At 52.9% G+C, this 13,409-nt stretch overlaps 1 protein-coding gene across 1 annotated transcript; it reads right to left on the bottom strand.

Moving 5' to 3' along the window:
• Positions 1-6,329: 6,329 nt before the first annotated feature.
• LOC105491340 (unconventional SNARE in the ER 1) lies at positions 6,330-11,537 on the bottom strand. The gene is made up of 8 exons (XM_011757708.3): positions 11,378-11,537; positions 11,036-11,085; positions 10,819-10,897; positions 10,569-10,721; positions 9,086-9,095; positions 8,147-8,174; positions 6,773-6,947; positions 6,330-6,530 (listed from the first exon to the last, which is right to left on the bottom strand). The coding sequence occupies exons 1-8, from the start codon at positions 11,477-11,479 to the stop codon at positions 6,348-6,350; spliced, it is 780 nt and encodes a 259-aa protein (XP_011756010.1). The 5' UTR covers positions 11,480-11,537; the 3' UTR covers positions 6,330-6,347.
• Between the last annotated feature and the right edge of the window lie 1,872 nt (positions 11,538-13,409).

Genomic DNA, 13,409 nt, shown 5'->3' with positions numbered 1-13,409 from the left:
AGAGGTTGCAGTGAGCCAAGATTGCGCCAGTGCACTCCACCTGGGCGACAGTTGAGAGACTTTGTCTCAAAAACAAACAAACAAAAAAGGCCGGGCGTGGTGGCTCATGCCTGTTATCCCAGCACTTTGCGAGGCCGAGGCGGAAGGATCACCTGAGGTCGGGAGTTCAAGACCAGCCTGACCAACATGGAGAAACCCCATCTCTACTAAAAATACAAAATTAGCCGGGGTAGTGGCGCATGCCTGTAATCCCAGCTACTTGGGAGGCCAAGGCAGGAGAATTGCTTGAACCCGGGAGGTAGAGGTTGCGGTGAGCTGTGATCGCTCCATTGCACTCCAGCCTGGGCAACAAGAGCAAAACTACGTCTCAAAACAAACAAAAAAATAAACAGGAAATATTGCCTATTGCATGAGTGAAAAAATTTAGAAACTTTCATAAGTCTTTTCCTGTTATATCCTGCAAATGTTTTTGCTTGTTGATTTTTAGAAGTTCTTCAGGCCGGGCGTGGTGGCTCAAGCCTGTAATGCCAGCACTTTGGGAGGCCGAGACGGGCGGATCACGAGGTCAGGAGATCGAGACCATCCTGGCTAACACGGTGAAACCCCGTCTCTACTAAAAAATACAAAAAACTAGCCGGGCGAGGTGGCAGGTGCCTGTAGTCCCAGCTACTTGGGAGGCTGAGGCAGGAGAATGGCGTAAACTCGGGAGGCGGAGCTTGCAGTGAGCTGAGATCCCGCCACTGTACTCCAGCCTGGGCGGCAGAGCGAGACAACGTCTCAAAAAAAAAAAAAAAAAAAAAAAAGAAGTTCTTCAAATGTCAGCTGGGCAAGGTGGCTTATGCCTGTAATCCCGGCAGTTTGGGAGGCCAAGGTGAGTGGATCACTTGTGGTCAGGAGTTCGAGACCAGCCTGGCCAACATGGTGAAACCCCGTCTCTACTAAAAATACAAAAATTAGCCAGTCATGGTAGCATGCACCTGTAATCCCAGCTACTCAGGAGGCTGAGGCAGGAGAATCACTTGAAACTGGGAGGCGGTGGTTGCAGTGAGCCATGATTGTGCCGCTGTACCACTCCAGCCTAGGCGACAGAGCGAGACTCCAAAAAAAGTTCTTCAAATGTCAAGAAAATTCATGTAACCAGGCAGTGTATCTTTTTTTATTGCTGCTATAAATGGGATGCTTTAATACATTTTAAAGCTATATACATATATAGTATACAAGAAATGAATTTTAAAATATCCCTAAGTCTCTTGCTAGCTTATAGAATTCTTTTATTGAAATATCTTTAGTCACATTGCTTGGGCCTATCATATATACAGTCATCTGCAAATAATTTTGCCCTCTCATTTCTTATTTTTCTTCTCTTCTTATTTTTCAATCTCATTTCTTTCTTCTTGTTTTAGAGACAGGGTCTCACTCTGCCACACAGGCTGGAGTGCAGTGGCGCCAACATAGCTCACTGCAGCCTTGAACTCCTGGGCTCAAGTGATCATTTGCCTCAGCCTCCTGAATAATTGGAGCTACAGGCGTGCACCACCACACCTGGATAATTTTTTTTTTTTTTTTTTTTTTTAAAGATGGAGTCTTGCTCTGTCTCCCAGGCTGGAGTGCAGTGGTGTGATCTCGGCTCACTGCTACCTCCGCCTCCTGGGTCAAGCAATTCTCCTGCCTCAGCATCTTGAGTAGCTGGGATTACAGGTGCTCGCCACCACGTCTGGTTAATTTTTGTTTTTTTTTGGTTTTTTTTTTGAGAGGAAGTCTCACACTGTCGCCCGGGCTGGTATGCAGTGGGGTGATCTCAGCTCACTGCAGCCTCCACCTCTCAGTTTCAAGCGATTCTCCTGCCTCAGCCTCCCGAGTGGCTGGGACTACAGGTGTACACCACCACACCTGGCTAATTTTTGTATTTTTAGTAGAGATAGGGTTTCACCATCTTGGCCAAGCTGGTCTCAAACTCCTGACCTCGTGATCCACCCGCCTTAGCATCTCAAAGTGCTGGGATTACCGCCATGAGCTACTGCACTCAGCTGATAATTATTATTTTTTTGAGATGGAGTCTTGCTCTGTTGCCCAGGCTGGAGTGCAATGCAATGATTGTGGCTCACTGCAATCTCTGCCTCCTGGGTTCAAGCAATTCTCCTGCCTCACCCTTCTGAGTAGCTGGGATTACAGGCACCTGCCACCACGCCCAGCTAATTTTTGTATTTTTTAGTAAAGACAGAGTTTCACCATGTTGGCCAGGCTGATCTTGAACTCCTGACTTCAAGTGATCCACCTGCCTTGGCCTTCCAAAGTGCTGGGATGACAGGCAGGAGCCACACCAGGTGGCATACATCTGGATAATTTTTACATTTTTAAATTTTTATTGGTAGAGATGGGGTCTCGCTATATTGTCCAGTCGGGTCTTAAACTCCTAGGATCAAGTGGTCCTCCTGCTTCAGCCTCCCAAGTAGTTGGGACTAAAGACATGAGCCCCATGCTTGGTATTTTATTTATTCTATTTACAGGGTCTTGCTATGTTGCCCAGGCTAGTCTCTATCTTCTGGCCTCAAGCAATCCTCCTGCCTCAGCCTTTGGAGTATCTGGGACCACAGGCATGCACCACCATATTTGGCCCCATTTCTTTTTTTCTTCTAGTTGTGCTGACTACCACCTCAAGACTATGTTAAATTATGGAGGCAGGGTGACTGTGAGCATCCTTCCCCATTCCACTCCCCCAGTTTTTTTTTTTTGTTTTGTTTTTTGTTTTTTTTTTGAGACGGAGTTTCACTCTTGTTACCCAGGCTGGAGTGCAATGGCGTGATCTTGGCTCACTGCAACCTCCGCCTTCCCACAACCTCCGCCTCCCAGATTCAAGCCATTCTCCTGCCTCAGCCTCCCGAGTAGCTGGGTTTACAGGCACGCGCCACCATGCCCGGCTAATTTTGTATTTTTAGTAGAGACGGGGTTTCTCCATGTTGATCAGGCTGGTCTTGAACTCCAGACCTCAGGTGATCTGCCTGCCTCAGCCTCCCAAAGTGCTGGGATTACAGGCATGACCCACCGCGCCCAGCCTTGTTTTTTTTTTTGTTTTTTTTTTTTTGAGACGGAGTCTCGCTCTGTCGCCCAGCCCAGGCTGGAGTGCAGTGGCGCGATCTTGGCTCACTGCAAGCTCCGCCTCCCGGGTTCACGCCATTCTCCTGCCTCAGCCTCCGGAGTAGCTGGGACTACAGGCGCCCACAACCGCGCCCGGCTAATTTTTTTGTATTTTTAGTAGAGACGGGGTTTCACCGTGGTCTCGATCTCCTGACCTTGTGATCCGCCCGCCTCGGCCTCCCAAAGTGCTGGGATTACAGGCGTGAGCCACCGCGCCCGGCCTTGTTTTTGTTTTTTAAGCCAGAGTCTCACTCTTTTACCCAGGGTGGAGTGCAGTGGTGTGATCTCGGCTCACTGCAACCTCTGCCTCCCAGGTTCAAGTGATTCTCCTGCCTCAGCCTCCTGAGTAGCTGGGATTACAGCCACGTGCCACCATGCCTGTCTAATTTTTGTATTTTTGGTAGAGACAAGGTTTCACCATGTTGGCCAGGCCGGTGTCGAACTCCTGACCTCAAGTGATCTACCTCTTTCGGCCTCCCAAAGTGCCGGCGTTACAGGTGGCGTTAGCCACTGTGCCTGGCCTATTCCTCATTTTGATGGCAGAAATTTTGAGTATTTGCCCATTAAAGTCGACACTTCCTTTGGCTTGAAATTGTTCAGTGAAGTGAGGAACATCTCCATCTATTTCCTTTCTTTTCAAATTAGGAGCCTTTGGGTAATGGAGGCTAAACAGTACAATTTGTCATTTCAGCATCTGTGATTTTGTTTTCTGAGGCATTAATGTACTGCCTTTTGCTGCTGTTGTTGTTTGAGACAGGATCTTGCTCTGTCGCTCAGGCTGGAGTGTAGTGGTGTGATCACAGCTCACTGCATCCTCGAACTCCTGGACTCAAGCCATTCTCCTGTCTCAGCCTCCCAAGTAGCTGGGAGTATTTTTTGTAGAGATGGGGTTTTACCATGTTGTCCAGACTGGCCTCAAACTCCTGAGCTCAAGCAATCCTCCCACCTTGGCCTCCCACAGTGCTGGCATTACAAGGCATGAGCCACGGTGCCCCGGCCAATGTGGTTTTCTAATAAGGAATCATCCCTGTGTCTCAGGCATAAACTTCCTTTTTTTTTTTTGTTTGAGTAGGGGTCTCACTCTGTCACCCAGGCTGGAGTGCAGTGCCGCATGATCACTGCTCACTGTAGCCTCCAATCCCTGGGCTCAAGGGTTCCTTCTGCCTCAGACTCACCAGTAGCTAGGATTGTAGGTGTGAGTCACCATGCCTGGCTCAGTCTCCTTCTTATGATCTACTTTTTTTTTTTTTTTTTTGAGATGGAGTCTCGCTCTTGTTGCCCAGGCTGTAATGCAGTGGTGCAGTCTCAGCTCACTGCAACCTCTGCCTCCTGGGTTCAAGCAATTCTCCTGCCTCAGCCTCCCAAGTAGCTGGGATTACAGGTGCCCACCACCATGCCCAGCTAATTTTTTGTACTTTTAGTAGAGATGGGTTTTCGCCATGTTGGCTAGGCTGGTCTTGAACTCCTGATGTCAAGTGATCCGCCTGCCTCAGCCTCCCAAAGTGTTGGGATTACAGGCGTGAGCCACTGCGCTCGGCTCTATGATATACTTTTTTTTTTTTTTTTTTTTTTTGAGACAGAGTCTCTCTCTGTCGCCCAGGCTGGAGTGCAGTGGCCGGATCTCAGCTCACTGCAAGCTCCGCCTCCTGGGTTTACGCCATTCTCCTGCCTCAGCCTCCCGAGTAGCTGGGACTACAGGCGCCCGCGACCTCACCCGGCTAGTTTTTTTGTATTTTTTTTTAGTAGAGACGGGGTTTCACCGTGTTAGCCAGGATGGTCTCGATCTCCTGACCTCGTGATCCGCCCGCCTCGGCCTCCCAAAGTGCTGGGATTACAGGCTTGAGCCACCGCGCCTGGGCTTGATCTACTTTTTAAAAGCTGCCAGTAGCGCTTTTAAAAATCTCTACTTGGGCCGAGCACAGTGGCTTATGCTCTAATCCCAGCACTTTGTGAGGCCAAGGCAGGAGGATTGCTTGAGGCTAGGAAGTCAAGGCTGCAGTGAGCTATGATTGCACCACTGCACTCTAGCCTGGACCACAGAGTGAGACCCTGTCTCAAAAAAAAAAAAAAAAAAAAGAAAAAATCCCTACCTAATGATTTTACTCACTGTGTGATGGGGTCCATTGGGTGGGGGGTCCACTGGGCACCTCCGAGGGTTCTCCACAATGCCGTCATGCTGCCATGGGGCAGACACCCCAAGCCCTTGTCACCCAGCCCCTCAGCTGCTCCCTTACAGGCTGTGCCCTGTCTGGAGCTGGTGTGAGAGCAGGGCTCAGGACCCCAGAATTCCTACTCCATGACCCTTTTCAGGACCCCTACCCTAGTACCCACCCAGTTCTCCTTTGAAATGATCAGACTATGACCTGGGGAGGGCAGGGTCTCCAGGGAGCACTGGGCACGACCCATGTGTGTTTGTCGAGTGACTGTATGAGGGATCTGTAGTGTCCCAAGAGCTGGGGCTGCAGTGTGGCTGAGCTGTGTCCTCAAACTATTGCCTTCAATTCCAGGGAAGACCTAGTGTTGAGACCCCCTCCTCCAGGCTGAGCTCCTGTCATTACCCCACTCCTCCTCGACCCTCCAAGCCCCTGTCCTACCCTTTGGCCTCACTCTGGCCTCACATTGCTGAAGGCATTGAGTTTGGCTGTGAGTCTGCTAATCGGAGGCTCCTAGGGCCTCCTGGGGCTGGGCCTCGTCCATTATGGGGTAGGCTCCAGAGGAACATGGGCAGAGGGAGAGTTTGATGAGTCACCACCTGCCAGCCTGACTTTTTCTGTTTTTTTTTCTGCAATAGAGTCTTGCTCTGTTGCTCAGGTTGGAGTACAGTACCGCGATCTCGGCTCGCTGCAACCTCCACTTCCTGGGTTCAAGCGATTTTCGTGCCTAAGCCTCCCAAGTAGCTGGGACTACAGGCATGTGCCACCATGCCCGCCTGAGTTTTGTATTTTTTGGTAGAGACGGGTTTTCACCACATTGGCCAGGCTGGTCTCGAACTCCTGGCCTCAAGTGATCCACCTGCCTTGGCCTCCCAAAGTGCTGGGATTCCAGGCGTGAGCCCCCGCATCTGGCGCTGAGGTTCTTCTTTCCCTGCTCACACACTCTCTGTGGCTCTTCAGGGACCTCCAAAGACCCTCCCATCTCATTGCCCACCCTGAAAGGCATTGCTGGATGGGGACAGGGGACAGAAGGAAGACAGACAAGGTGGGCGGGGGTCTTTATTTGAGTTTGGGCATGATTCGAATGAAGAGGATCATACTAATGAAGATGAAGCAGACGATAATGAGCATGGCCCAGAGGAACCAGTTGACTGACTTCTGTGTGTGCTGCTCCAGCCGCTCTGACTCTGTCTTCAGCTTCTCCAGGTTCTGGTCTGCCATTTTCAGTGAGTGTGACAGGGTCTGCGGGGAAGGTGGAAAGGGTGTCAACAGGACTGGGGCCTGAATAGCTTCTCTCTACTTCCCTGGGGCTGGCCTGCACCTCTTGTCGCTTGCTGGTGCTGTGCCCTCTGCAGGGAATGCGATTGTTGCCTTCTACAAAACTCCTATTCATCCCACAAAGCCCCAGCCACCATGCTCCTGTGCTGGGAAGCCTTCTCTGATGCCCCAGGGCAGAGGCTGGAGAGCTCCCCCAGTCTCCACACCTGGTTGTCCTTCTTGATGATACTCTGGGCGGCCAGCGTATTGGTCTTGAGGCTCCGGGCCAGTCCTAGCATCTCTTCCGCCAGCTTTTCCTGGAGATTCTGATGTCGCTGCAGGACGAGGTCTAGCTCAGCTGCCGACTGCTTCTCACTCACTGGCTGGGACCCTGCCACTCCACTGATCTCACACATGGTGGGAGGAGGGCATGAGAGATGGAGTGGGAAAGAGGAGAAGACCAATACATTTTCTTGTTTTTTTTTTTTTGAGACAGCGTCTCGCTCTGTCGCCCAGGCTGGAGTGCAATGGCGTGATCTCAGCTCACTGCAACCTCCACCTCCTGGGTTCAAGCGATTCTCCTCCCTCAGCCTCCTGAGTAGCTGGGATTACAGGGACCCGCCACCATGCCCAGCTAATTTTTTTATATTTTTAATAGAGACGAGGTTTCACCATGTTGGCCAGGATGGTCTCAATCTCTTGACCTCGTGATCCGCTCGCCTGAGCCTCCCAAAGTGCTGGGATTACAGGCATGAGCCACCGCGCCCGGCCGACCAACACATTTTCAAAGCAAGCCAAAGGTCATGGCTTCAGCCACAGCCCTGCGTGGGACTCAGTTTCCCCTCCTCTGCTTTGACTTTTTTTTTTGGGACAGAGTTTCGCCCTTGTCACCCAGGCTGGAGTGCAATGGCACCATCTCAGCTAACTGCAACCTCTGCCACCCGGGTTCAAGCGATTTTCTTGCCTCAGCCTCCCAAGTAGCTGGGATGACAGGTGCCTGCCACCACACCTGGCTAATTTGGTGTTTTTAGTAGAGATGGGGTTTCACCATATTGGTCAGACTGGTCTCGAACTCCTGACTTCAGGTGATCCACCCGCCTTGGCCTCCCAAAGTGCTGGGATTACAGGCGTGAGCCACTGCATCCAGCTCTCTTTTTTTTTTTTTGACTGAGTTTCACTCTGTTGCCCAGGCCGGAGTGCAATGGCACCATCTCGGCCCACTGCAACCTCCGCCTGTTGGGTTCAGGAGATTCCCCTGCCTCAGCTTCCCGAGTAGCTGGGACTACAGGCGCCCGCCACCATACCCGGCTAATTTTTTGTATTTTTAGTAGAGACAGGGTTTTGCCATGTTGGCCAGGCTGGTCTTGAACTCCTCGCCTCAGGTGATCCGTCTGCCTCAGTTTCCCAAAGTGTTGGGATTATGGGCGTGTGCCACTGCGTCTGGCCTACTTTGACTTCTGCGAAGAGCATCCACAGAAGTGGCTTCTGGTTCGTTTAGATCCTTGTGGTAGTGCCTCAGTGGTCCAGGGTTTGGCCAGTGCCACCCTGTCCCTGCCGCACCACCCAATTGCCACTACTGCCCCAGGGCCGCAGACACTCACGTTCTCTTCCTTACGTCCATCTCAGGCTCTGAAAGCAAAACAGGCCAAGCAAAAAGGCAAGTGTTTGTTTCCTGTTTCTGGCATCCTAACCATTGCCTGTGCTGGGCCTACTGTTTGGAATGTTGTTTCCTCATCTTGTCTGCTGCCCCTTTGGCTTCTGACCATGCTTGAATACCCCCTCTTCTAGGAGAGTCTCCTTACTCCTGTCTCATTTCCCTCAGACCCCAGATCCCTCCCTCCAGCCTAGCCTTGGTCCCATAGGCTGGGCGTGCCTAGCTTTAACAAATTTATCTATTTGCTTATTTTTGAGATAGAGTCTTTCTCTGTCAACCACGCTGGAGTGCACTGGCGCGATCTCAGCTCACTGCAACCTCCCCCTCCCAGCCTCAAGCAATCCTCCTGCCTCAGCCCCCCAAATAGCTGGGACTATAGGTGTGCGTCACCACGCCTGGCTAATTTTTTTCCTTTTTTTTTTTTGAGAGGGAGTCTTGCTGTATCACCCTGGCTGGAGTGCAGTGGTGTGATCTCAGCTCATTGCGACCTCCACCTCCTGGGTTCAAGCAATTCTCCTGCCTCAGCCTCCTGAGGAGTTGGGACTACAGACAGGCGGCACTGCATCCGGCTAAGTTCTGTTTTTTTAGTAGAGACAAGGTTTGGTCATGTTGGCCAGGCTGGTCTCAAACTCCTGACCTCAAGTGATCCACCTGCCTCAGCCTCCCAAATTGCCGGGATTACAGGTGTGAGCCACTGTGCCCGGCAGGAGTGCCTAGCTCTGTTTCCTCTCGGGGTCATTTCCTCTGTCCTGGCTCTTCCTCCACGTGTAATTTGGTTATGTTGCTGTTGGAGTCAGGCTGGGCATGGAGGCCCCAGGGCAGCAAGGATGTATGTCTTGTCCTAGGCAGCTGGCCCTCAAGTCCTGTTGTGTTCATGGTGACTCACCTGCAGAGTCCTGTGGAAAGAAGTAAGTGGCATGAGACTGGGTGCGGTGGCTCACTCCCAGCACTTTGGGAGGCCGAGGTGGGCAGGTCACCTGAGGTCAGGAGTTCGAGACCAGCCTGGCCAACGTAATGAAACCCCATCTCTACTAAAAATACAAAAAATTAGCCAGGTGTGGTAGGGGTGCCTGTGATTCCATGGCTCAGGAGGCTGAGGCAGAAGAATCTCTTGAAACCAGGAGGCGGAGGTTGCAGTGAGCCGAGATCGCCCCACTGCACTCCAGCCTCGGCAACAAGAGTGAATCTCCATCTCAAAAAAAAAAAAAAAAGTAAATGCCATGAAGTCACCCCCCTTGTCTTGTTCCCAAACCTGTCCCTTCTGATCTCAACCTTTTCACCTTCAGTCGGGACATGGGGAAATCCCATGACCTCTGAGCCTGTTTCCTCAACTATAAACTGGTAACAACCACTCATATATATATATTTTTTGAGATGGAGTTTTGCTCTTATTGCCCAGGCTGGAGTGCAATGGCTCAATCTTGGCTCACCGCTACCTCTGCCTCCCAGGTTCAAGCGATTCTCCTGCCTCAGCCTCTTGAGTAGCTGGGATTACAGGCATGTGCCACCACGCCCAGCTAATTTTGTATTTTTAGTAAAGACGGGGTTTCTCCATGTTGGTCAGGCTGGTCTCTAACTCGAGACCTCAAATGATCTGCCCGCCTTGGCCTCCAAAGTGCTGGGATTACAGGCGTGAGCTGCCGCGCCCCGCCACAACAACTCATATTTTATTTTATTTTATTTTATTTTATTTTTTTATTTTATTTTTTTTTTGAGGCGGAGTCTTCACTCTGTCTCCCAGGCTGGAGTGCAGTGGCACCATCTCGGCTCACTGCAAGCTCCGCCTCCCGGGTTCGCGCCATTCTCCTGCCTCAGCCTCCGGAGTAGCTGGGACTACAGGCGCCCGCCACCGCGCCCGGCTAATTTTTTGTATTTTAGTAGAGACGGGGTTTCACCGTGTTAGCCAGGATGGTCTCGATCTCCTGACCTCGTGATCCGCCCGCCTCGGCCTCCCAAAGTGCAGGGATTACAGGCGTGAGCCACCGCACCCGGCCAACAACTCGTATTTTAAAAGATTGAGCTGATCCACATAAAGTGCTCAGAAAGGAACTTGTCATCTTCTTTTACAGCTGAAGAAACTTTCGTGTCTTGTAAGTTGCAAGCCAGGACTCAAACCCTGCTCTTGGGCCAACTCTGGGGCTTAACCTGACACGTTCCATTTTTGCCTTGTACCAAATTTGCTATTCATCTAGCAAAGCCTTAGCCACAGTGCCCCTCTGTTGGGCGGCCTTGTGTGATGACCCAGGGAAGCGATTGCTGGACCCCCTCAGAGCCCCTGTATCTGACAGTATTGTGGTTCCGGCTGCCTGCAGGCATAGAACCCCCGTCCCTGTCCAAGGGGTTCCCAGGGACCAGGAAAGGAGCCCTACCGTGCCTAGTAGCTCACTCCGCATCTCGCTGGTGTACCGCGCCCGTGACTGCAGATGCACCGTCTTTGTGGCGGGCACTCGCTCTCTGGCTGTGGTTGGCACACGGCCAGGGGCCAGGAACTGGTTGGCCAGTGCTTTCTCTGAGGAGGAGGTCTGCAGAAATGTGGGAAGAGAAGTCACTGGAGGGGCAGGTCCTGGGGACGAAAGTGAGCAGTGATGGGGGCTGAGGGGGAGGGGCACCCCTTCTCACCAGCTTCTCGGCTTGCAGCATCCCCTTCAGAAAATCCACCTTCCAGGAATATTCATTGATCACCTCAGAGGCCGGTTTGCTGGGAGGTAGGAAGAAGAAAAAGAAAACCTGTCCATGGTCCCCAGCTCAGGGAAGGGTCCCAGCTGGGACAGCGGTACTGGGATGTCCCAGAATAGCCACGTGCTGATGTGAAAGCAGTAAGGCTGCCTGCACTCACCTCGCGTGGACCTTCAGGGCCTGCAACATGTCCTCCAGGGCTCCCACGTACTGGGGAGGAAAAGTGGATTGTCACCCGGGGGTCGTTCCCACGTCCTGCTCATGGGAGTGGGGGGCGGGGCCGACAAATGGGAGGGGTCAAGCGCAAAGGAGGCGGGGCCAGTGGGGGAGGGGCGGAGTCCCAGGGACGGGGGCGGAAGCTACAGGTAGACGTGGCGGGACTGACCGGAAAGGGCGCTGCCCGAGAGGCTACTGGGGCAGGGGAGTCCGGCTAGGTGGCTTCCAACCCTAGGAACCACCCCCCGGGAGTCGGACTCTACGCGGCAGTGCGAGATCCCCTCACCTTCTCCAGGCGCCACTCGTCCGGGTCCCGTTTCTCCGCTGCCATCGCCTCGCAGCGGGATAGTAGCCGCACCAGGTTCAGCTCCAGCCTCGACGCCGCCATTATCGCCCGGCCCTACCCCGCCCCTTCCGCCGGCGCCATGTTAAGAGAGGGCGGAAGTGCCTTCAAGTGGCCTTCCGGGCGGATGTTTCGCCTGCTCCAGTTCGCTGGCCCATCTTTGTTTGGAGCAGAAGTAATACCTTGTTTTGAGGCGGGGCGCTGGGCCGGGCGCGCTGCCTCAGGGCTGTAATGCCAGCATTTTAGGAGGCGGAGTTGGGAAAGGATTGCTTGAAGCCAGGAGTTCGAGGCCAGCCCGGGCAATATAGCGCGACCCTACCTCTATTTTAAAAAAATAGGAGAGGCGCCACCCCATTCTTTCTTACTCAGGCGAATCACTTCCTTTTCTTCGAGAGCGTGTTAACCCTTCGGGAATGATAGGACGACCGGGATCTTCGGGTGTCAGACCCCCCCTGCACTGTGCCCTCTTGTTCTGTTTTGCTTGCTCGAAGTACCTCCCCCCACCCCACTACTACCTGGATTCTTCCCAGTCGGAGCTGTTTCACCTCCGCGCGCCCTTCCCGATTTCTCTTGTAGGAGGGGCTCTAGCCTGGAATTCAGGAATCCAAGGCTTCCCCCACCTCAGCGGGGCTCATCTGTATTGTGGTTATGAGCTTCCAGGTCACAGCTCCAGCTCTGATTCCATCCCCGGCCCTGGGCGAGTTTAACTTTTCTTGATCCGTTTCTTCCCCCGGGAAATGTACAGTGTGACAGTACCTGCCTCAAGGGTGATATGGGGCAGCTCTGCCTCAGAGTGAGCAAGGTGGGGCTGGGTCCCCCCTAAGGCCCAGACCCCCGTGGAGAGAACCCCTTCCCAGCCCACCTCATTACCTGGAAGCTGAGTACCCCTATGCCTGCAGTGCCACGCTTCTGGAGTGAGAGGATGAGGGTGGGGGCTTCACAGGGACCAGGGCCTGGCATGCAGCCCTCATGTTTTCCCATACCTTAGATCATCTGTACCTTGGTCACACCAGTGGGCCTGATGTCCTTGAAAAATACCATAGACGGATGGGCGCAGTGGCTCACGCCTGTAATCCCAGCACTTAGGGAGGCTGAGGCAGGTGATCAACTGAGGTCAGGAGTTTGAGACCAGCCTGGCCAACATGGTGAAACCCCGTCTCTACTAAAAATACAAAAATTAGCTGGGTGTGATGGTGGGTGCCTGTGATCCCAGCTACTTGGGAAGCTGAGGCAGGCAAATCGCTTGAATCCAGGAGGCAGATGTTGCAGTGAGCCAAGATTGCGCCATTGCACTCCAGCTTGGGCAACAGAGCAAGAATCCATCTCAAAAAAAAAAAAAAAAGAAAAATACAATGGAGGGCTGGGTGTGGTGGCTCATGCCTGCAATCCCAGCACTTTGGGAGGGTGAGGTGGGTGGATCACTGGAGGTCAGGAGTTTGGAGCAGCCTGGCCAACATGGTGAAACCCTGTCTATCAAAAAATACAAAAATTAGCCAGGCGTGGTGGTGCACACCTGTAATCTCAGCTACTCGGGAGGCTGAGGCAGGAGAATCGCTTGAACCTGGGAGGTGGAGGCTGCAGTGGGCTGAGATCGTGCGAACTGCACTCCCGCCTGGGCGACAGAGACCATGTTTCAAAAAAACAAAGAAACAAAAAAACCCCACAACCATGGAGACCAAACCCAGGGCCCATCAAAGGGGCCTCTAGAGGCTGGCAGGGCAGAGTCTAAATCCCAGCCATGCCCCTCCCAGCTGTGTGGCCTTGGACAAGCCCCTCAACCTCTGGCATGTGCAGTCTGGACTTGGGTTCTTCAGGGCCCCCGAAACCAACACCAGCCAGCCAGTGCCCACAACTCCCATCTGATGGCAGCCTGGGAGCCCATCTGTTCCTGTCCTGCTGGGCCCACAGGGAACTGGCTACCTCTGATGGATGGGTGGTGGCTGCAGCTGACATTTAGGCTCCAGAGACTGGGCAT

The sequence above is a fragment of the Macaca nemestrina genome, chromosome 20 (genome assembly GCF_043159975.1).
Source record: "Macaca nemestrina isolate mMacNem1 chromosome 20, mMacNem.hap1, whole genome shotgun sequence".
Taxonomy (NCBI): Eukaryota; Metazoa; Chordata; class Mammalia; order Primates; family Cercopithecidae; genus Macaca; species Macaca nemestrina.
This window is presented reverse-complemented; position numbering and strand designations above follow the sequence as displayed.